Below are 24,483 nucleotides of genomic sequence, written 5' to 3'. Positions count from 1 at the left end.
TGTCCTTCTCTCCTGGATCGACTGGAGCTTTCTTTAGGTGCCTTTCCCGCTTTGACAAAAGTCAAAAATTGCTCTGTTCCCCCTGGGCTTCTGCTTAGGTCACATGACCCGAGAGTTCGGACAGGAGTGTAGGGGTAAAGTAAAGTCAGAGATGACTCTAAAAAGCACAGGTAGCTAGTGAAGCGAAGCCAGAATGAAACATGATGCTCTGGCTTCGTTTGATTTTTAACTATGTGTTTTTTAACTATGTGTTAATATTTTTGTTCAGGTCCTCTGGTTGCACTTGGCCTGCTGTTTTTATCTGTCCTGCAGCAAACCTGAGAATAGTACACAACATGCTTTTTTTGTTTGAAGTATTTGCCTCTATAGTACTTAATTTGTTGTTTTACTGTTTATTTGAGACTGAATAGCTGACAGAAAACAGCCAGCATTTTATTAAATCAGCATTGGCTCTAACAGGATGTGAGTGTTTCTGTTACTTCCTGAAGCCTGCTGGAAACCATCTGTCTTGACTCGATTTTGGTCGGCAAAGCTTCAAACCGGCCGTCTGTGATTTAGGACTTTTATTTTTGGACTGACGATGGAATATTTTACCAAGTTTCTCTCACACACGGCCCACAGTGTAAAGGCGCCTTAATGCACAAACAGTCTTGAGACAAACAGAGAACTGAAATGTCAGAATGACAAAAAAGGTAAACAGCAGAATGAAACTCACACCGCTTGTGTCGTAGTTTCACCCTTACAATGAGTGTAACACAAACCCTGTCATCAGTTATCGTTTTGTGTCCTTTTATGGAAGGATTACAAGTGAAGTTGAACACCTGTATCTCTGAGTCTGTTTGCATCACTGCCACTACTGTTACAAAGATTAAAGAACCTAATACAGACCGTTTTCTAGCAGTAAAAGCTGCGTTGCTAGTGCATGTTTGATTATTCCTCTTCCTTCTTCTTTTCTACTGCTTTATAATCTCTTTTCCCCCCATTCACTCTCTCCAGGTGAGTGCTAATGTCCTGATCTTCCTGTGCACCAACATCATTGGCATCTGTACCCACTACCCTGCCGAGGTTTCCCAGAGACAAGCCTTCCAGGAGACCAGAGGATACATTCAGGCCCGGCTTCATCTGCAGAGGGAGAATCAACAACAGGTAAACCTGCACACACAATTCTGTCTCCCAGCACTTATTTGTAACAGAACACAAAGAGTCTCTCTGCAATGTCAGTGTTTAATGACTAGAAATGAACATAAATACTTAGAACAGTTTTTTAAAATATTTTTTATCTTTTTGATCTTGATGTTGCGACATTTAGCGACACTCCTAATTCATGGTGGTTGCTTTCTCCAAGACGCTGGAAACACCTTTGACTCATTTTTATCATCAGGAGTTTATCTACATTCTATATAACGCCCTCATTTTACTTGGAACAGTATCACTTACACAAGCACGTCCTCCAGGAAAAAGAACATCAGATGTACACGAGTACATTTATGAGTACATATACCTGCATGTGAACCTTTGCTGATTCCTGGTCTGGCTGTTGATGAGCTCTTTTGGTGTGGAGGAGGGCTCGCCACCAACACCACCATACTCAAACAGTTTCATTATTGAAAGCAATGATGTTTTGACTCTTTCTGAAAGTGTACGGGCTGCACAATCCATTTATTTCTTCTTTTTGTAAAGATGTATGTCAGTTAAAGTGAACTATCTGTGGTTCAGTATGAAGCAGCAACAAAAACTAGAGACTGAGACAAGAGTTGTTTGAAACAGTTGTTATGTTTAAATTAATAAATGGCTTTAAATTCACTCATACCATGAATAACATTTGAGCGAAGAGTATGATGAGATGTAGCAGGAAGTTGAGGCCCTCTTAAGCCAGCCAAGGCTTTATCAACAATGGAGGAGGGCTGAAGAGAGGCATAACAAGCAATAGACTGTAAAGGCATGACAGTGGTACGTTCTAGTGGCTTTTTTATTCTAAACCCAAGAATTGGCACCATCTCACAGCACAGTGTCCATAAAATGAAGCAACAGGCATATGAGATCAGCATCAATAGACCAACCCAGAAAACAGGGTATCAATAAATACACGCTCAGTGCTGACATCCATTTCCTGTGTGGTGCTCCGACAGAATCCTGGGTCCTACAAAAGACATCTTTATATAAAACTATATAAAGAAATATATGTATATCTATCTAAGGCTAATCAAATGATTCACTTCTAACTTGGGAAAATTTTCACTATCAAAACACAATGCAAATCTGTCCATTAATCTTCGTGTTCTCCTGCCAATAGACAAACTGAATTAATGAAATAAGTAACTTCCTCAAACAAATGTAGTTTTTAGCTCATGCTAATGAAACCAGAGGACTAAAAAGCATATTTTTGTCTCTCAAATGGATTGGATAAGTATTTTCAGCTGCTGACAGGATGTTCCTCCATGAACGATGGAAAGAAAAATGCAGACATGTTCATGATAATGAAAGGAAAGGGCACCCTTTTATTTTGGATAGTTTAAGGATAACATCTGGGGCGCAGAAAAGTGCAGCATATCAGGCTCTGGATGCACTGACAACACTTGTTAGACAAATCAGAAAAAACACGTCCTGTCTGCCTAAATCTGGACTTCTACAGCAGCACAAACACACAGAGCTAATCACTCTAAGATATGAGTTCTAAATGTCTCTGTAAATAATGGGATAATAAGAACACAGGCGCAAACACATATATAGAAAAGTAACCACAAAATTGTGACTGACAAGATCTGCATTTCCTTGTTTCTTTTTTGTGATTTCCAGGAACGTCTGTTGCTTTCAGTGTTGCCGAGGCATGTTGCCATGGAGATGAAGGCTGACATCAATGCCAAGAAGGAAGACATGATGTTTCATAAGATCTATATCCAGAAACACGACAATGTCAGGTCAGCTGGGGCGTGTGGCCTCAACACCTAACGTAACATTTAACCCATGAATTCAGATTCCAGCTACTAAATCGTCTTTCTTTTCTATAATCGTTGTAAGAGAGATCATATCGTGATACACTGAAAAACATGTGACATTGTAAAGCATAAAAAAGCCTGTTAGGATTTTGTTAATCCCATAAAATGAAGAGAAAATAACAAAATCATACCATAAATTCATCCTAAGAATGGCTAACTCACATTGGTGCACACATAAACACACACATGTTTGAGCGCGCTCACAGAGTCAGAAGACGGTAGAGTGGTTTGGCAGAGTGGAGGCTAATTAACACTAGTGAGGGAATACTTAATCACCAGCAGCCAAGATAAGATAATCCCCAAAGATGGAAAGCTTCAGCACACATTCAATTACAGCACTGAGCAAACACGGTGCACTCGGTCCCTCACACACACACACACGCGCGCACGCACATACGCACACACAGATGCTTTAAGGTCAAACACCCTTCCTCTCTCAAGGTCATCTGCCCTGATAGTAACATAATGCAATAGTATATCGCTGTGGTGTAGCTAAATCAAACTGAGTCAGCTTCATAGGTTTTTATCTCTCATGATCGAGGATTAACTGTGTTTTGTTTTTGCTCCTCTTCATCTCGTCCTCAGTATTCTGTTTGCAGACATCGAGGGTTTCACCAGCCTGGCGTCTCAGTGCACGGCTCAGGAGCTGGTCATGACACTAAACGAGCTCTTTGCCCGTTTTGACAAACTGGCGTCGGTAAGCAGTCTTCCATTACTTGTGTCTGTTTATAAACGAAGTAGTTTGGCAGTTTAAGGGGTTGTTTCAGAGTGTTGATAGTGGATTATTTTTTTTATCTTTTGCTGTTTCTTCTGTTTCTTTGTTTTAAGTTTAAAAGCAGGTGAGAAGTATGAAGTGCTTCCTGTATGGATATGTGTTTTTATTTATGTTTTTATCTTGTCCTGTTGTCTTTTCTTCCTCAGGAGAATCACTGTCTCCGTATTAAAATTCTGGGTGATTGTTACTACTGCGTGTCCGGGCTGCCTGAACCCCGGGCTGACCACGCCCACTGCTGCGTGGAGATGGGTGTTGACATGATAGAGGCCATCTCGTGAGTAAAAACAGTGTATACATGCACCTGTGTGTGGTGTTTGTTTCGGTGTTGTTTACTGTGTTTTGCATATTCCTCCCGCTGCTGATGAGACACTCGTGTGTGTGTGTGTGTGTGTGTGTGTGTTTCTGTTTTCCAGGCTGGTGCGTGAGGTGACGGGGGTCAACGTTAACATGCGCGTCGGCATTCACAGTGGCCGTGTGCACTGCGGCGTGCTGGGACTCAGGAAGTGGCAGTTTGATGTGTGGTCCAATGATGTCACGCTGGCCAATCACATGGAGGCGGGAGGCAAAGCAGGGTAAGAGCGAGAGAAGCATTTACAGTTTGTAAAAACTATCACAGTGTTTTAAGAGCTCCAAATCCACGGTCACTTACTGCGATCATTTTTTTCCCCTTTGTTTTGATGTTTTTAAATTGTGTCTGCTTCAAAAATAATTTGTTGCTGTCTGGAATTCATATTTTTCCGTGGTGGTACAGTTCGTACTGATGTCGGAGGTTGTTAAAAGCTCTCCTGTTATGAAAATATTATATTTGAACTTCAAGAAGTACAAGTGATGAGGCCATTTTGCGACTTGACTTGAAAAGCTTTCTGCGCTCTTGAACGTTGTTTTGCAACAAATTAAAAAGAAATTGTTTCATTCATTTCTAACATGTTCCTGACTTATGTTCAGCAACAGTTCTGGAGCTATTTATATATGCCTGCTGTGCCCCTGTGTATGCCTTTAATGTGAAAAACAAAACAAAAAAATAAACACCCCACATAAAGCCACTTCCTGGTCTTTTTGTCCCTGCCAGGCGGATCCACATCACAAAGGCCACGTTGCAGTATCTGAATGGGGACTATGAGGTGGAGCCAGGTTTTGGAGGTGAGAGGAATGCGTATCTGAAGGAGAACAGCATTGAGACATTCCTGGTCCTTGGCTGCAGCCAAAAACGGGTTAGTACACAAACATACACACAAATATAAGAGGTGTAGGCGGGGAAATCTTCACCAAATTGAGACATCGGTCAGAGTTTTCTAGCTGAACCTGAAAAAAAAACCACCAGAAAGGGACCAACAAAAAGGATGCCACACACTACAAATATACATAGAGATCAGATGAGAATGCAACTGCCATGACAGTATTGCCATTAAGAAAACAGAATCAAGAACATAAATAAAATACATAAACAAAATTCAACATCCTATTGGGTTGAGGAAAAAGTGGAGGTCACTGCTTGTGACAGTTCATTTGGTATCGCTGAAGACAAGGCCCCCATCTCCTGTTAGATTTACCCTGAATATCTGTTTTATACTTATGCATTTCTTCCGTCTGTATAGCAAATAACACCACTTTAAATCTCCATATACCTTTGCATATTAAATTAGACTTTAAGGTTTCTATGGAGCATCAAAAAATCACCAAGCTATGGTCCATTCCATCTGGAGAACATGCCAGTTGTGTAAGGCCAAAATATAAATACTAAAAGAAGAGTCGTACTGTATATGTGTCAACATGACGGGGATTTCACAGAGTAACAAGAAAGTAAAGTAACGAGTAAGAAAATGAGAAAAAAAGTCATGAGTAATGTGTAATACATGCTCATTTGGAAGACCGTATTTGGTACAAAGGAAATGATGCTCGTCTGTAACACATCTGCCAGAGTCATAGTCTGCATCTACCTGCATCTAACACCTCATCCAGCTGACCAGGCATAAAAGAATGGTTATGCCATAGTGGGACATGTAAGCAGACACTAGGAGCTTCGCATTGATACTTTTATCCAGGTCGGTATTTGCAGGGAATTTCTTAACAAAAAAAATTAATTTGTCTGTGATTGCAGCTCTGGAGAATAACAGAGAGTAAGAGGATGCATTTTTAACAACTGAGGTCTCGAGGAGTACCCACAGGGGGTATCTTCATTGTTTGCATCACTGGATTGGTCTATCCACTTCCAATAAACAAAGGCTCTTGAATTGGCTGCCCAGTAATAGAGTCTCAGGAAGAAGCCCGAGGCCTCCCACCCTAGTGGACTTGTGTAGATGGGCCTTAGACTTTCAGTGTGACTTGTAGCCACAAGTAGGTAAAGTAGTAAAGTCAGTAAACTCACCATTTTAATAGGGTTCACCCTGACAGTCATAGTTAAAGGCGGCACTCTCCAACGTTCGATAGTGGCTCTGAGTTTGTTGACTAATTCCATGAAATTAAACTTCAAGAGTAAAAAAAATCATCTGCTTGTCTAAATGGCAAGGTTTTCAGAAAGTCTAATGAAAGTTATGAATGTTAAGGGCATAATTTGACCAGATAAATTTAATAGATACAGTGAGAATACCATTCCACTGACAAACTGGGAGTTTTGTTGCTTTAGCAGGCGATCAGTCCAAAGAAAACAGGCCTGTCTTCTAAAGCCAAAAGAAGGGTTGGTGGGAGTGTGTTGCTTCAGGTGTTGCTGAAATATGAAATATAATCCAGGAAGTACAGCAGCTGTAAAAACAGCAACCTCTTTGGAAAAAAAAAAAAAAAAGGAAAATCCTCCTGCTAATCCAAGAGGAACATGTAAGATGACATAGGATAAAATATAGTGGGGAATTCTGGCTAAAACATTACATAACCTGTATAACAGCTCAAATTGAGTAAAATACAATAAGAAAGGACAAAATAGCTCGATAAGATGAAACATTATACAAAAAAAGAACACAATTAAATATGGCCACAGTTTGGATTTCCCCTGATATTTATAGTCTCAAAATCAAAAAGCGCAAGCAAACACGTCCCTTCACCAAACGCCTACTTTCAGCTTCTCTTCTTTCCACATCGTATTCATGAGCACAGGATTACATCCGTCCACTTTCTTCCATTTATCCAACCTAAGATCATGGTGGACTGGAGGCTGTGCCAGCGGTCTTATGGCAAGAGGCAGGATACACCCACCAGTCTGTCGCAGGGCGAAAATAGAGACAGTCTACCAGTTACTCTCGCATTCACACCTACAATCAATTTAGATTTGCCAGTGAAGCTAACCTGCATCTCTCTAAATCCTAATTTGAACATGAATATTAACTTTTGCTTAAAACAATGAAGTATTGCCAATTTAAAAAGTATTAAAATATTACATTGGAAACACTGAATATGAAATAAACACAATTCCACTAATTAAAAAATGCATTTAGGCTCCTACGGTGTCTTCAGACTGTGAGAGGAAGACAGAGTACCAGGGGAGAGAACATGCAAACGATGGTTTGAAACCCAGAACCTTCTCCCTGTGAGGCGACACAGCTAATCACCGAGTCATCATACCTGTTATAAAGCATTTATTATTATAACATAAATCAGCAGATAAGAGTTAAGTGTAAGAGCAGGTTACACTTATCTTAACAGTAGGATGTTAATTATTTTTTCCCAGTTGTGCTGGCAAAAAAAATGAAGTGCTTAATAAAATGATTCATTTCAAAAGTTTTTATATTTCTGAACTACTTTAAAGTACAAAGGTATTGAAGCACATTGGCGATATAACAGATAGTGAAGATGTAATAGTTATTGAAGGAAACAGAGCTGAAAAAGCATAATTTGTGAATGAAGTCCCCTTGAAGATCCCGAGCTGCCTCGTGGGAAAATTGAAAGCCAGAATTTAAACAAACCCTCAGTCACACATTTTGCCGTTCTCCATGTTGTGTTGCACGAGAACAGTTGGTCAAGCCTTCGTGTTGTTCTCTCCGAGCAGAAGGAGGAGAAGGCGATGATGGCGAAGATGCAGCGGACAAGAGCCAACTCTAATGAGGGGCTGATGCCACGCTGGGTTCCCGACAGAACCTTCACCAGGACCAAAGACTCCAAAGTCTTCAGACAAATGGTGAGACTCGACATCGACGCGCTGCTTCACAGCGACAGAGCGGCGCTGCAGCTTTTCTGCCAGAACCATAATTTTGTCTGCTCTCTTTCTTCTCCAGGGGATTGATGAAACCTCCAGTAAAGACAAGTAAGCACGGACTCTGACGCACCACTTTGCCTGATTGGGTTACCCCTGTTATCGCCTGCTCAGTCTGTGCCTCTTCTTTTTGCAGCCGTGGCGTTCAGGAAGCCATGAACCCAGAGGACGAGGTGGATGAGTTTCTGGGACGGGCCATTGACGCTCGCAGCATCGACCAGCTAAGAAAAGACCACGTTAAGAAGTTTCTACTCACCTTCCAGACTTCCAGTCTGGAGAAAAAGGTTAAAACTGTGATGCCTCATTATTGCCTAAAGCTCTTTATCTTAAATATCAGCCATGTGTGGAAAAGTCTACTCCTATTATTTATGATTTCTTCTTTTTTTTGTGCAGTATTCCAAGAAGGTGGACGATCGTTTTGGAGGCTATGTTGCCTGTACTCTGCTGGTATTCTGCTTCATATCCTTCATACAGATTGTTATTTTTCCACAGTGAGTATTTCACCCATTCCCATAATGCTCTACTGCGAATGCTTCTGTGTATAACCCCTTCAAGGGGACCCGTTAGGCTCATTTGTAGCTATTCTTGGTCTCTGTGAGAGTAGCTTTGCATGAGTCACAGCTGAAATGATTTCTCTGTCCTTTTACAGAGAAGATTGATTGAAAGAAAAAAATCTCACAATCCCAATGATGTAAAACATTTTAAGATATTAATATGAGAGCAGAGTTGTGATACTGAACTTGCTGAAATAATACAGCATGTGCTGCACAACGACCTGAAGGTATTTTCTTGCTTGAGGTTTGGTTCAAATAAACAAAACAAAACAAAAACAAACATGCTGATGTGATTTATGAGATCTGATCTCGTTCGTATTTTTACTTTAACCTCCTAGGACCTGGCGTCCACATATGTGGACATCACATTTTGGGTTGTCTAGACCAAAATACAAAATTTTGCTCTACAAGGGCCTGATATTCATGTACAAGGACATGATACTGCCACTGCTCCATCAAAAATTAAAACGAATGTCCTCATATATGGATCTCATTTTTCTCAGAAACAAAAATCTGGTAAAAAAAATTTATTTGTTTTTACATTCATCAGTTCCCAATCAGCCCAAATAGCAAAGAGAAATTAAAAATGCATGCCATGGTTAAAGATGGCAAAATGTTGTCGGTTTTAGCATAAAGACCAAACTGCTGCAGCTAATGTAGAAATTCTAAGGCTTCATTACGAAAAAGTTTTCATAATTTCATCTTTATTTCTGAAATATCTAGCTTTTTCTCACGCCAAAGTGTTTAAGCTCCCAATGTTTTTTGACAATATAAACCTTCACAGTGCAACAACGTTTCCTCTTGAAATGCACTTTTATGTCCAAGTTGTGTCACCTTTGAGCCCCCTGTTGTCAGCTGATTGAGTGCAGTTTATTATACACATTACTCCTGATGTGTAACTGACTGCTGATCTGACCTTTCCCCACTGATGCACACCGTTCCAGTAAAACGTGATTGAACGACATGTTGCACATGTTGGTGAACTGAACGTGCCCGAGGGTTGCTCCGCCCACTTTAGTGACTAATAACTGATGAGGAACTCACTGGTTGTACACTTTTAGTTATCCTACCTCCTTAGAGTTACAGGCTGTCATGCTGCTGTGCTTTTCCAGATGTTCACAAATATGGATTAAAGCCCCCACACTCATTTTAGACCAGCGGTCCCTAACCTTTTTTGCGCCGTGGACCGATTTATGTCCGACAATATTTTCACGGACCGGCCTTTAAGGTGTCGCGCATAAATACAACAAAATAAAACCAGTGCCGATACCCAAAAAAAGAAGATTTATTCATTACACACAGGAAAACTCCCGGGGAAACCGAGTTAACGATAAAAACATTAAAAAAATAACGCTAAAAACCAATAAAAACCCCGAAAACCATAAATTTCACACCTGAGCCTCAACTCTTGCTGCCGTGTACCAAGCGACTCACGGACTGGTACCGGTCTGTGGCCCAGGGGTTAGGGACCGCTGTTTTAGACCATGATTTTTTTGTATAAATATATTTAGATTGATTGATATTTTTTTAAAAAGCTGTTAATGTTGATATTGTGAAAAACCTTAAGGGTCTTTCAAGGTTCTTGCTTGAAAATTAAATGGCAAAAATAAATTTGGTATTTTTCTGAAATTTAACTGGTTTAGATAATAATAATGATGATTGTAAAACAAAACCCTAAAAGTCCTTTTATAATCTGTGTTCTCTATTCTTTCCCACAGCACCCCGGTCATGCTGGGAATCTACATCAGTATCTTCATCATACTCGCCAACATCCTCTTCATCTGTGCCATATACTCTTGCATCAAGGTAGAGCAGGTCACCTGGACTCCATACCAAATGTTGCTCATTTTCTTTTTCTTGCCTTCACCGTGTATTTAACATGTTCATCATTTCCGCTCGTAGATTTTTCCAGCTGCGATGCAGACTGTCTCGAAGAAGATTGTCCAGTCTCGCACCAACAGCACGCTGGTCGGAGTATTCTCCATTATCCTCGTCTTTATCTCTGCCTTTGTTAATATGGTGAGGTCAAAGTTATCGCTAAACAAATGAAGCGCGGCTACTAACTTTGTGCGACATTGTTTGAAGTCGTGCTGCTTCACTTTCATGCAGTTTGCCTGCGACACCACGGGTTTGGCTGAATGCGTCGCTGAGAAGCTGAACACCTCTGCGGTGACTCCCTGTCTGATCCGCAGCTTGAATGTGTCCGTCGAGGGGGGTCTAGAGATCTGCCCCAGCCGAGGCCCCTCCTGCCCCTTTCCTGAGGTGAGCAAACGGTCCACGCGCTTTAAAAGGAGAGTCTCAGATTTGCATTTGTGTTTTCCTGACACCTATCGTCGATGATGCGTGCTTGTGACGCCGCTGCCTCCTGTTTGTGTCAGTATTTCAGCTACAGCGTGCTGCTGACGCTGCTGGCCTGCTCCGTGTTCCTGCAGATCAGCAGCATAGGGAAGCTGGCCCTCATGCTGCTCATCCAGCTCACCTTCCTGCTGCTGGTGGAGTGGCCACAAGTAGCACTGTTTGACAATGCAGACCTCTTTGTCACCTCCAATGCCATGTAAGTGAAACAAGTGTGAAATTTCAAGTCACCGAGAGGGTTTACTCCGTTTGTACTGATAATTTGAGGGATGAAAGGGAATGGAAGATTTTTATTTTCAGTAATTTAAGGATAAATCAAAATACTTAAAATACCCTTATTTGCTCTTTCATTGATTTTGCTTCTGTTTACTCATGAATTTGAGCATGTACAACAGTAAAACCAAGTTTGTGCATTTTATTGATATATTTGAATCTTTCTGTCTGTTTTTAGTGATTTAAACGAAACTCAGTGGTAAGTTTTTTTTATTATTGATGTTTTTGCATTTAAACCTTTGCCATTTAAATTTTTGGTCAGAACACAAACAAAAAAGTATGATTTGTGGATTTAGCTTTTAATTCCTTCACTTCACTTCTATACATACATATTCCATTAGATTGAAATCCACACTGTTTAAAACATGTTTCATTGTCTCTTTCTAAAAATCTACTTCCATTTATACTTTAGCTGCAAATATGTAGCATGAAATAAATCAATATCAAAATCAAATCCTTAGACTACTGATGTAAATATCTCTTGCATCATCATTTTAAATGATTTATTTCTACTGACTAAAAGTTGTTGTTTTTTTTTAAATTTAAGGCCCAGTTTCAATGAAACTACAAACCAGTGGTAAGCCTACATTCAGTGTTACTTTTAATTTTTGCATCTTGTTCAGTTACTATAATGTATTTTGCCCAATTTTAAACATCACCTTTCTTTAAATGTTATTTTTCTTGTTGATCTTTTGCTTGTTTCCTTCTCTGTTTAATGTTTTTCTGTAGTCGTTCTTTAATCTCACTGCTTGTCATTCTCTTCGCAGCCCATTTGTTGTGACCAAAGTGTCCCTGAGGGTCATGACTCCAGTGATCCTCACAGTTTTTGTCCTGGCACTGTACCTGCACGCCCAACAGGTTGAATCTACTGCACGCCTCGACTTCCTGTGGAAACTACAGGTATGGACATCAGGGTCCACTAGAGGGCGCCACCTGACAATGTTAACCTAAAAGATCTTACATTAATACCTCAAACATGTCCATGAGTAAAAAGGTGATAGAGCTGTTGTATGGTTAATTGAAATTAATTATTATATTATTATAATCACACTGTCTATAAGAGCTGATTTAGTTAATAAATAACCTCTATTTCCAGGCCACAGAGGAGAAGGAGGAGATGGAGGAGCTGCAAGCCTACAATCGTCGCCTCCTCCATAATATCCTACCGAAGGACGTAGCTGCTCATTTCCTGGCACGTGAGCGGCGTAACGACGAGCTGTATTACCAGTCCTGTGAGTGTGTAGCCGTCATGTTCGCCTCCATCAGCAACTTCTCCGAGTTCTACGTGGAGCTGGAGGCCAATAATGAGGGAGTGGAGTGCCTCCGGCTGCTTAACGAGATCATCGCAGACTTTGACGAGGTAAACTCAGTCTGTCTCGGAAGGCCGCGTGTGGTCGTCATTTGTTTCTCAGGTGCAGTCACCATCTGTGATCTTTTCACTTCTCAGATCATCAGTGAGGAGAAGTACAGGCAGCTAGAGAAGATCAAGACCATCGGTTCCACCTACATGGCGGCGTCAGGTCTCAACGACTCCACCTATGACAAAGAAGGCCGTTCCCATATCACTGCACTAGCTGATTATGCCATGAGACTGAGAGAGCAGATGAAATATATCAACGAGCATTCCTTCAACAACTTCCAGATGAAGATAGGTAAGAGGAAGTTAGAGGAGGAAACACGGTGGTTATACATTGCTGGTTTTGTTGGTGCAGTTTAACCTTTTTTGGTTTTGTCTTGAATTGACAGGTCTGAACATTGGGCCGGTGGTTGCGGGGGTTATTGGAGCACGGAAACCTCAATATGATATCTGGGGAAACACAGTCAATGTGGCCAGTCGTATGGATAGCACAGGTGTACCTGACCGCATACAGGTAGGTTTCTTGTAACTAATAAAATCAGCCTAGATAGGTTATTAGGGAGCAATCGAATATCATTGGGTGGATTTGATGGTAATTTTTTATATTAGCACATTTATAGATTGCTGTAGAAATGTGAAATAAAAACACTTTAGAGATAAGATGTCCAGGTGTGCTGTAATATTGAAATGAAATGATATAGAAACAAAGATGAAAACAGAACAAAAACAAAAATTTAAAGCAATAAAAAACACAGGACTGCACATAAGTAACAGATACAGGACACATGCAGGACTATTTATACACAGAGGACAAACAGGAAGTAAAAGAAACCAAAACTTCAAAGTAAAATAAGAAATAACCAAAGAAGACCAATAGAGATATGAATACAAGCACTTAGCAGAATGTAAGAGACCTACATGAACACAAAGGGAACAAGACGTAAACGCAGAAATGAGACTGAGGGAGGCACAACGCAGGGAAGATGACTATTCTGCAAACAATAGACAATAGACGAGGCTCAAACAAGAACACAAGAGACATCACAGAACTGAAAGAGTAAAGTAACAGCAAGAGACTCGATATCATGATATTAAAGATCATAGTATACTAGAACAATAAAGAAGTAAAAACTCACAAAACTAACAATAGTCAAATAAAAATTGGAACTCAAAGCAGTTTACTGTTTGCATTTTTTTCTGAGAGAAATTTATTGAGCAGATATTGAGCTTTTTAGTTGCTGAGTGCTTCTCTGAATTCAGCAGGCTTTTGCTAACTGTGTCTCTCTTCAGTTTAGTGCTGAAGTGTTTGTGGACAGTGGATTTTTTTCCCCTAAAAACTGGCAAAAGCTACTGCTAGCATTGTAAAGTTGTAAACAGTGAGATAAAATTTGTTTTAAAACTTTTATCAATTAGCGGAAGTTGAGACACTGTCTTAAATATGAAAAAAAAAAAAAACCAATATAATTTTTAAAAAAAACAACAAAGCAGGCCTCAAATTTCTCAGTTTCAACATTTCACATATGATTTTTTAAAAAAATATTTTTGGTAAGATTTAATGGTATGAGTGTTAATATTTACATTTTAACCAGCATCAATAAGATTTAAATTAAAAATTGCTTAATTCAGTTTTAAATGTAAAGATTTCTTGACTTCATTTTGTCAGCTTCATAATTAAAGTTTATCAGTGCAAAAACAGACGAATGGTTTGAAGTGACTGCTTTTAAAATATTGTGCTCTTTTGTAAATCGTTGTGTAAATCTTTTCACAGGTGACCACAGACCTCTACCAGGTGCTTGTAAGCAAAGGGTATGTGCTGGAGTGTCGTGGGGTCGTAAAGGTAAAAGGTAAAGGCGAAATGACAACCTACTTCCTGAATGATGGACCGCCCAACAGTTAGCAGCCAAGACAGCGGCAGCAGCAGATGCTGGGATGACCCCCCCACTGCAAGGACACGGCACCACTGAGCGAGGACTCGCGGTGTGAGCGAGCGGCTAAGAACTAGAGACGCCACCACTTGAATCCCGAGCAAAGAGGAAAAAAAAAGAGAAACTTTGAAGACTTCAAACGGAAAGTGTTCTAGATGAGAGGAAAATGTTCTCGTTTGACGGCCGTTTTGGCCCCCGTACATGTCGAAGGACACGTGTTTTTCTCATGTCTAGCCTCTCTCTCAGGCTTCTTGAAAGATGCAAAGTCTGTTTATTTAAAACGCCTTTTAGCCTGTGTCAAAAGAAGATTAACGCTGTACATACGGCTACTTTTTTATTTTACTTTGGGTCTTTTTGTTCGTTTGTTTTCTTATTCTGTATTTTTTTTTTTTTAAATTTCACATGAATTACAAACAGGTACTCATGTTTTATTTCTGCATTAATTATTTATTTCGATCTCGATGTTTTGTGCAAAAAGGGTCCTTTATGAAAAAGTGTGGAAACATACGGGCACAAATATCCAGTTTATTACACGTTTTTTAAGTGTGTATGTACATGCATATTTGTGTGTGTATGAATATATGTATAAACTGAGGAGGAATATATTGACCAAAGACTAAAGTATTTACTAAAAGCAAGGCAAGACGTGTGGATATGTTCTTGCTAGAGTTAGCAATGATCTCCGCCTCTGTTATTTAAGCAGAGGGTGCCTGAACCCTCCGTCTTTCTGCCCAAATGCTGGCCACAAAGTCTGCTCCCTCCCTTTTTTAGAATATGTACAAAACATTTATTCCATCTGTCATTCAGGCAGCAAAGAGCAGATCACGAACCCTAAATTTAAACGCTGACCTCGATCGTTAAATTAGGTTAACTTAAAACTGACTAAAGACGACTAAGGATGTTATCAGAAGGTTATACCTGAGCAGTAAAAGTAGAGCCAGCCAGGATTTGGCCCCTCTTCATCCTCACTTCATGTCCGATTGGTTCCTTATAGCTTGAGCGGCCGGTGAGCAGCCGGTTTTTCGGCCGTGACAGTACACCGCCATCGACTGCTCCTTCCCTTTCAGAGAGGTATTGTTTCGGTACAGATGGAAATGAAGGAACTTAGATCCGAGACCCGTTCCAGAGCATTCGGGGGGGGAGGGGGAGAAACTTTGGATTTCAATGCATCGGTATCGCACAGCCTGATTCTTCTATGAAGAAGAAATAGATGAAGGAAATAAATATATATTGATTTTAACTGAATACTGTGCTTTGTAATCCTGAAGGGGCATAACTATTTTCACTGTGAGGTTTTTATGATACAATGAAACTGCTTTCTTGCCAAACATAACTGCTTTGAAGCATGTCTGATTTGTGGTATCTTGTTTTCATTTTTGTTCGTTTTCAGCGTAGGGTATTTTGTATCACTTCTGTATCCATCATTTGTATATTCTTAATGTTGTTATTATTATGATGATTCTGGTTAATTATTATGCTTAATATGATGACTCCATTCCGATGAAGAGGATCAAAGACCAGCACGCTTTCTTGTAAAATGCCAGTCGTAAAGCTCCAGCTCACTGGTACCAACTGATCAACTGCAGCCAACGAGTTCTGCTGTTCAGTCCTGATGTACAGTACAGTATTTTTAAGCTGATGATAGGTGTGATCATGTATAGTAAGTAATAACCATTAGCTGCCTTTGCAGCAGAGCCCAAGTGGTGTATGCTCACATAAGCATAGCAGTAAACACACACACATTTACAAATGAATCACTGTGCTTTTTTTGTTTTTTTGCTTTTTTCTTTTTTTAATTCATGCCACTACTGCAGTATTGTAAATCCCAGCAAGGCTTTTCGGTGACCTCCACACACGTTAAAGTTCTCAGTGGTAACAAACAGCATCCCTCGTGTTACGCTGTTTAAAGAGGACAATGTCGAGTTGGTAGGCCTACACATATTTTCTCTCCTATTACACCCGCCTCAGCGGAAAATGAAAGCACTGATTGCTGAGTCTGATTGCCTTAAGTTGACATAAAACAAATCACAGATTAACACTAAACGGGAAGTGTGCTTGCTTTCCCTGCCTGGACTGCTAATGTTCGGGCAGAGAGAGAGAGAGACAAGGGCTTGTCGACATTATTATTATTATTATTTTTTACGTTAACTTTCTCATCGTTGCAAAGGTCTTGGTTCCCCCGGGCGCAGCTTTCTGTTAATTTGTAGGATCAGCCCTGACTCAGCTCTTCCCTCACACTTAGCAGTGGCAACCAACAGTTGATCACGTTTGTACCAAAGCCAGCTCACGCAGCCTTGTGCTTTTGGTCCCTCCTGTGCAATGATACTCGGGCTCGCGTCTAGAGGACAGTAATGCAACGGAGATCACCAACTATCACATGAACTGTGACCAATGAAGAGTGATTCGTATAAAGCAAAGAGTTTATAGAATGCACTTGAGTTTATTATAAAGATGTTCATTGTATGTATTCTATTTCTATTGGCTGTCCATAGACTTGTGTTGATTGTTAACTCTTGGGATGCTTTTGGGAGGGGAGGGGAAGAGGAGAGGGGAGGAAGGTTTGTCCCCATACTACTGAAACAGTGTTTTTGCTCAGGCCTGATGAATCCTTCCGTATTTGTTTTTGTTTTATTTGTATTTTTCCCTGAGTTGGAAGAGTTGAAAAGGGGAGTGTTTTTTTTTGTTGTTTTGTTTTTTGCAAAGTTTTGAAGGACGAGAAGAGTTGAGGACTATGACAAAGAGAAAAATAACATTTCCCCTTGAAGACAAAAATAAAAAAAAAATATCAATGGCTGTTTTGTGTGACTGTATTTTTGCTCCTGATGCTGAATGTGACTCAGTTATTATCTTTGCTTTATAGAAACCTCCAGTAGTCTTAGCCTCCCTAAATCTTATTCTGCCAGAGGTTTTTTCCTGTTAAAAGGGAGTTATTCCTTCCCACTGTCACCAAGTGCTTGCCCATAGGGTGCTGTCTAATTATTATTATTTTCTCTATTATTGTAGGGTCTTTACAATATAAAGCACCTTAAGGTGACTGTTGTGATATATAAATAAAACTAAATTGAACTAAGTTCCTTTTTTTGTAAGAAAAAAGGGTTTTAGATCACATTTTTTATATAGAGAGACCTTAAATCCATCATTTTTATGTGTAGGAAACAAGACTTCAAACCAAGGTATTCTCAAAGGTAAAGGGCAACAGCAGCAGGAAACATGAGAAAAGACTCCTGATGGCACATCACATGGCTCCTTAACAAAGGGGATGTTGCTGACATGGTTTTGCTGTGGTGAAACCCAAAAACCACATCTTAAATCTTTTCTCTCTGTCTTCTTATGGGGCTGTTTTAATGCCATGTAAATGAGAACCACTGGTGAAAAAAATCTAAATTCGTTGCCAAGGTTGGTACTTTAAAGTGAAAAAAAAAAACTGCGTAAAAGGGTGAAATTAGATGCCTTTTTTAAAGGCTTTGTATGACTTAATAAATGGAAATATTAAATAATGCAATAAAGCAATGAACACAACTAACACATGAATTATGGTAAAACTTCAATTCACGTTAATCATTTTAAAAGAGCTCATTATCTTTAATTTAATTTTTTTCATACTAGGCAATGACATCACAAGAATATCAGGTGTGAGTTTAATGTAAGTTGTTGTGGAAGTTTTAAAACATATCAGCACGTCATGGCATTGAATGGAAAATGAACTGTTAGCTGGCATTATCTCTTTTCCTTTCAAAAAGGATGCTCCAGTGTATTCTCTGTGTAAGGAGGTAATACAAGAATCACCAAAGCGACTCTAATGGTGACTATAATGGTGAGTTCCATTTGAAGCTGGAATTTCTGAGTTCCCGATGGGAATTTTTAATTGCAATGCCCATTTAAGTCAGATTTCTGATCATGTCACAATGTCAGAGTAGGCCATCTTGCATTAAACAGTAGAAAAATGGTACAACTTGTAATCTGTACAGCTACTGTTGTCTATTTCTAGCTAAATAAGTCAAATGCAGAACGTTGACTTTAGTCATGATTGTAAAAAAAATAATAAAGAGAATTGTGTTCGTTCATTACATCTCAAATAATTGTGTGCCTTCTGCTAGACCTCTGTTTTGCCTAAAGATTTTGTGATTCTAAATTTATAAAACAACTGCTGCAAAATTTTAGCTTTATATATCAAATACTTTTCAAGATAAATATATATTTTTAGATGGTCCGTCAGCCCACTTCCACCATGTTTTTCCCACACTTTGAAATCTGAGGCAATGTTTGAACATGATTACCTCAAAAACCAAAAGCCTGAAATTTTGGTTTCAGGCTTTCTTACCATAAAAATTAATCATGACCTATAATTTGGGACAGATACATAAAAAAATATCAGAAAATGCATTTGCCATGCAATGTGGAACAAATATGCAAGTAGTCTTGTAAAGTTCCATATTTGAGCGCACAATAATAATAATAAAAAGAAATTAACAATGCAAAAAATGACTAGTGACAATCTGTAAATTGTATATAGTTGTATTTCACAATAATGCAAACTAAAACATGCAAAACATTTTCTAAAAATGTTTTTTTTAGTGATAAAAATTATGGAAATGCTCTTTTCATTCAACTTTCGTGCTGGATTTAGCAAATATGACACAAGTTATACCACAGAAACAACAATATCAGCAGATCTGAATAGAAAAAATATCCAAATAGTTTCCAAACTGTAATCAAATTAAAACTGAGACAATAACTTTGTAAAATATATGTGTATTTTTTTCATTTTTCACACCCACTTTATATGCATGCACATTGGCCTGGAAGGGTCAGATAAGTCATACTGAGTTTAAAAAATAATAAGAGGCATTAAAATTCAACAAGTAAAAATAAACACAGAAAAAAATATTAAATGTAATGAAAAAAACTAGTAACTCATCTGAAATGACTAGTCTTCAAGGAAAAGTTGCTGTGTCCAGATGATTTAAACACAAAATTATGACACAAATCAGAGATAGTTGCCCAGAAAATGTTCTAAAAATTCAATGATCTGAGATGTAAGGACCCTTATTGTTAGTGATGCATCAATGGCCCTGTACCTTACTATGGAGTAAAGCAAATCCTGTTTTTCCTTGCTTTAACGACTTTAAGACTGAAATACCCTTTTGTTTTTCTCCTAATGAGCAACCCTCCAACATTTTTACACCTCCAAAAACTGGCTGAGCAGTAACTTTCTACAAAGGCTTAATACTGTACATGTCATTCAAAGAATTACTTAAATGTAAAAAAAGAGAGCACACTCATTACAAAAATAGGCTTAACACTATTGCATGAGGCAAAAAAAAAAACCTCTAAAAGTGTGCATGTTGTCAGTTTAATTTCACGTTTTCACATCATGTTTGTTGCTGTTTTTATGTGTGTGGTAATTTGCGTTACTGCAAAAGTTTTCATAACAGGCTGAAGTTCGGGTCCGTCTTTAACATTTCTTTAACAAACCTATGAAAGTAATAAAAACAAGTTCACTCACATGTTATAAAAAATAAAACAAAAAAATTATTTGATTTGAAAATGTTACATACTTGGTCATTTCGCTGTTCTTTCGAGGAAACCGTCTGACTAGCATCCATGGCTCAGGGTTCTTGGACACCATCCATCCATACCTCTGGCTCTCTGTCAGAGGGACCATGTAGAGCTGGTTTGGAGCTGGAGAACAGAGGAAACCAAGGCTCTCATTGTTTGATGCAGCTGTTTACTCATCAACATTCACATCTGTTATATTTACTCACATCTAGGTGTTTGAAGCCGCTTGATCATCGCTTTGCATCTCTCATGGCTCCCATTGTGTATGTCAGTGCTGTGGGGAAGAGGCTGGTTGGAAAGTTGGCAGTCCTCTACACATCTGAGGGGTCTCGGTTGTTCTTGAAGAGAAGGTGGCATCCCGGCTTTGATGTTGCTGTTGCCATCTGTAATGAGATATGTTACCACTGCTGTTACAACTAAATATGATCTAATAAAGCTTGTCAAGGGCCCTAAAGGACAATATTAAGTTGCCTGCTGCTACAATCAATCTAATAGAGCAAATTTTGGGATTTGACGGATACACATCTGGGATGTGCAGCAACTGTGTGACGCCATCATGTCAATATGGACCAAAATCTCTGAGGAATATTTCCAGCACCTTGTTGGATCTATGCCACAAAGAATAAAGGCAGTTCTGAAGACAAAGGGGAGATCCAATTACTGAGTGTAATTTAATTCTATTTTACTGACCAAATAAAAAGTCAAAAGATTGTTAAAATAAATGAGGTATTATTAAATTAGTTGCAAATGTCTACACCATCAACTCCAAATACAGACTGCTATCTTTTATTCTTTTTGAAGAGTTTTGAAATTATGAGCCAATTTTCCACGTAGCTAAACGTTTAGGCAACTCAAGGCCAAAAGACAACCGAGCCCCGCTTTCAGACCTATTGTTCACATAAGCGAAAGGAAAGCTCTCCTTACCGTTAGGATTAGACGGTCCCCGGGGATTCAGTATCATTCTATCGCCTATCGGGTTCTGATAACCCAGGTATGTCAAACCAAAAAAGGTCATAACGTTGCACAGTTTGTCTGCCCGAACCTGCCGTAGAGACACACCAGAGACAAAAACCCTGTAAATAAACCAGAACTTTCCGTTTACACATAACCATGGCAACAAGCCCCGCCTACCCGCAACCAACTTAATGATAAATAACTTGCTAGATTTCAAAGATGAGAGTTAGGGCTGTCGCATATCTGTTGGATTCACATCATTACAAAGAAAAAATCTGTAATCATATTGGCATAAAAAAGGTTCGGTTAGAAAAGGCAAAACAGATAGTGATTACAAAATTGTGTTTCGCCAACGTTATGAAGAATTTCTTTTAAATTTAAGCATCAATACTGATATATCTCAAAAGCACCAGTAAATTTAATTTCTAAGGGTTCATAATTCACTGTTCTACACTTTTCAAATAACTCTATAACTAAAATCTGTGTGGGCTGTCACACATTTAACATTTCACACAAATAATTTAAACCGCCTGGCATACAAAACAATGTCAGGAAGTCAGAAGTAGTTAGTGATCTGTAAATATTTGGTCCAGATAACCTGAAGGCATTTAAGCACAGCCAGTTCCCAGATGAAATAAAACTAAAAATACGAGGTGTTTTGCTGTATGTATCAACAAAATTCTAAAAGCCATTGATTAATGGGTAAAACCCTATGTAGAAAAAGTAACAATTTACAACTCAGTGTCTTTATAACTCACTTTTAGACTAACAGCTTCACCTATGATATCGTAAAGGTTAGAAATTATTTCTTATAATGCATCGTTATACACTGTATACATGTTATACAAAAATAGAATATTTGCTGTATAATGTTATTTAAACTGTGTTTGTGATCTAATTTTATATATAATATTAAAAATCAACTCTTGCAGTAAAAGATAAAAAGGATACAAGAAAAGTGTGAAAACAGTAAAAATCCAAGTTAAAAGAATAGAAAATTAAAGACAATTAACAAGCTAAGACAAGAGACAGCGAAGAAAACACTCTGTCAGACATGTAAAAGCTGTGGAATAAATAAAACATCTCTTCCAAACGATAAACCGGTTTGAGCAGTTGTTGTTCTTTTTGATTGATTTAATGGTTCATACAGCCAGCCAGATTACACATTCAAAAAACAATAATGGGTGAGTTCAACACTTAGACCCATATAGGGATATGGGTAATGTGTAAGTGCTGATTAGAATTTACAATATAAACATTGTGTTAACTGCAGTAATTATTCTGTAGATCATTATTTTCACATATATTTATTTTATATTATTTGTAAACACTTCTTACTCAATCTTAGATGAAAATAAATGTCATATGAAGTCTGGTATATACATGGATATTGAGTTTAATAATATACTTACCATAACAAAAAAAGCATGCTGATGGGTTTTATTTAAAGACCATTCAGCACATTTGCCAGCAATAAATGCTTTTCTTTATGACTTAGTAAGTAAGTAAAACTTTATATAATTGCTTTCTTAAAGATTTTTACTGTTTTCTCTCATTTATTTCTGCTCTGTTTTATGTCAGCACTTCCTTGTGCTCATCATGTGCTTCTTCAGCCATCAATTCACCCGATCAGTAAGACTAGCGATCACCTGCTTTTTGAGTTTGCTGTTCATTTTATACTACATCATTTACAAAGCCCCTCCACAACCACCACACCTCCCTTTGGTAGTGTGGGGAGACTCAGGGGACTCATCCTTGAGCATAATAGCGTGTTCCCAGATTCTTCAGGTCTAAGCTGTTCTCCTGGACAGTAAAGAGGAGCTCAAGCCTCACCTTCAGAGGCCTCTCCAAGTTCCCAGGGCACCGGGAGCAAATGGTAAAGACCATAAAGTGAAAGTAAAATGGACTAAGAAAAACCAGTTTAACCAGTTTGCCAGTGATTGTATCTCCCTCCACTGTGATCTGGGCAAAGACACACGAGCTCTAAAGTGAATAACCACACTGGTTATTTTTTTCAGCAGAGCAGACACACACTCACACAACAGTGAGTGTCTGCAGTCATGAACATTACAAAACATGGTTCAGTCTCTGTAATGGTTTGGGGTCCATTCACGCTAGTGGTGTTGGGGATCTTGTCAAAATTGATGGAATTATGAACGCAGAAATGCACCGTCAGATTTTGATCCACCATGTAATACCACATTAAAGCATCTGATTGGAAATTGCTTCATTTTTCAGCATAACAATGATCCCATACACACTATCAGTACAGTAGAGGTATACCTGGATAGAAAAACAGAGTGGAACCCTATCAGTGGTCTCTGGGTCATGACTGCTTCAATAATATTCAATATTAATGAAGCAGTCATCTGTTATCTTGACAGAAAATGGAACAAAAGGCAACCAACATTTTAAAGAAGAGGTTTGAACGTCCTTTAAGAAGCCCGGAGAACTATTCCTGAAGACTAGTTAAAGAAATGACAAGAAAGCTTGCCTAAGTGAGTTCAGGCTGTGTTGAAGAATAAAGGTGGTCATACCAAATATTGACTTTCAAGTTAAAATTACACAAACTCTCTTTTCCCCTTACATACTGTATTCCCATGTGTGTGACTCGAGACTTTTTCACAGTACTTGTTAAAAATCTAGTACAGGTTAACTTTCAGTTTGGCTCTGACAGCTGTTTGGAATGGACGTTTTGGCGTTGTCCTGGCCTCCCGACCACCAGTGTGATCATAGTGTTTCATAATGAGGCCTGGTCCGCTCTCCTCAGGACGGTCCACAGTGTCTTACACACAGCTCCTGCTGCCCTGCACACAGAGATCTTACTGGAGGATGATGCCAGCACAGATGGTGAGTGCATTCACAGTACTGCATGATGAAGCTGTTGTAATTCTATTCACAGTGCACATCAGTGGTTCTTCAAACCTTATTTTACAGTCATTGCTTGCATTTAAAACGCACACTTGTACCTATGAGGAAAGTACTTCGAAGATTATTAGGAATGTTAGTAGTAAAGTGTGTTTGCTGGACAAGTATATTGGCAGGTATTTGCTTCTGAGGGGCCAAAAAGACTGTGACATTAATTGATCTTTTCCATATGCAACCATTTTCTTAAGCACGTATCCAGTTCACGGTTGCAGGTGCCATCAGATCTACAGTATTATTCAAAAAGAGAGATGCTACACTTGGGCTGGGTTACCAGGTCATCACAGAGAAACAAGCAATCATTCAGATCTATGGCCAATTTAGAATAACCAGTTAAACTAAGATGCACGTCTTTGGTGGAAGTCAAGATAGAGTAAGACTATTCAACCCATAAACAGAGAGGCCACAGCAAGGTTGAACCCGCACCGAAAGTACTAACCACTGTACCACTCTCTACCACAAAACCTGCTCCATAAGTGTAATATTGGCACCAGCTGCGGTCTCAAGGTTGGAGCTGAACAAAACAAATCCTCCCTGATAACAGACGGTGTTTAGACTGTTCCTTCCTATCCTACAAGGTCACCTGGGTTGGCTGGAAGACTGTTTACTTAACCTGGCAGGACGAAGGAC

At 39.0% G+C, this 24,483-nt stretch overlaps 2 protein-coding genes across 2 annotated transcripts in view; one reads left to right on the top strand and one right to left on the bottom strand.

Moving 5' to 3' along the window:
• The window catches only part of LOC134619133 (adenylate cyclase type 6-like), a 52,416-nt gene extending 35,214 nt beyond the window's left edge, over positions 1 to 17,202 (top strand). The window contains exons 4-24 of the mRNA XM_063464884.1: positions 997 to 1,146; positions 2,797 to 2,918; positions 3,582 to 3,693; positions 3,918 to 4,045; positions 4,185 to 4,343; positions 4,841 to 4,982; positions 7,748 to 7,876; positions 7,974 to 8,002; positions 8,088 to 8,235; positions 8,345 to 8,442; positions 10,224 to 10,311; positions 10,408 to 10,524; positions 10,615 to 10,767; positions 10,884 to 11,059; positions 11,312 to 11,332; positions 11,681 to 11,710; positions 11,901 to 12,033; positions 12,230 to 12,493; positions 12,581 to 12,785; positions 12,880 to 13,004; positions 14,259 to 17,202. Of these exons, the coding sequence (XP_063320954.1) occupies positions 997 to 1,146; positions 2,797 to 2,918; positions 3,582 to 3,693; positions 3,918 to 4,045; positions 4,185 to 4,343; positions 4,841 to 4,982; positions 7,748 to 7,876; positions 7,974 to 8,002; positions 8,088 to 8,235; positions 8,345 to 8,442; positions 10,224 to 10,311; positions 10,408 to 10,524; positions 10,615 to 10,767; positions 10,884 to 11,059; positions 11,312 to 11,332; positions 11,681 to 11,710; positions 11,901 to 12,033; positions 12,230 to 12,493; positions 12,581 to 12,785; positions 12,880 to 13,004; positions 14,259 to 14,387 (2,658 nt within the window). The 3' untranslated portion in view covers positions 14,388 to 17,202. The remainder of the gene's footprint in view (positions 1 to 996; positions 1,147 to 2,796; positions 2,919 to 3,581; positions 3,694 to 3,917; positions 4,046 to 4,184; positions 4,344 to 4,840; positions 4,983 to 7,747; positions 7,877 to 7,973; positions 8,003 to 8,087; positions 8,236 to 8,344; positions 8,443 to 10,223; positions 10,312 to 10,407; positions 10,525 to 10,614; positions 10,768 to 10,883; positions 11,060 to 11,311; positions 11,333 to 11,680; positions 11,711 to 11,900; positions 12,034 to 12,229; positions 12,494 to 12,580; positions 12,786 to 12,879; positions 13,005 to 14,258) is intronic.
• A 2,609-nt stretch (positions 17,203 to 19,811) lies between these two features.
• LOC134618216 (sperm microtubule inner protein 11-like) lies at positions 19,812 to 20,989 on the bottom strand. The gene is made up of 4 exons (XM_063463491.1): positions 20,899 to 20,989; positions 20,181 to 20,357; positions 19,974 to 20,097; positions 19,812 to 19,890 (listed from the first exon to the last, which is right to left on the bottom strand). The coding sequence occupies exons 1-4, from the start codon at positions 20,987 to 20,989 to the stop codon at positions 19,842 to 19,844; spliced, it is 441 nt and encodes a 146-aa protein (XP_063319561.1). The 3' UTR covers positions 19,812 to 19,841.
• Positions 20,990 to 24,483: the final 3,494 nt, after the last annotated feature.

This window comes from Pelmatolapia mariae, linkage group LG20, assembly GCF_036321145.2.
Source record: "Pelmatolapia mariae isolate MD_Pm_ZW linkage group LG20, Pm_UMD_F_2, whole genome shotgun sequence".
Taxonomy (NCBI): Eukaryota; Metazoa; Chordata; class Actinopteri; order Cichliformes; family Cichlidae; genus Pelmatolapia; species Pelmatolapia mariae.
Note: the sequence above shows the minus strand (reverse complement) of the source record. Positions and strands in the feature narration are given on the sequence as shown.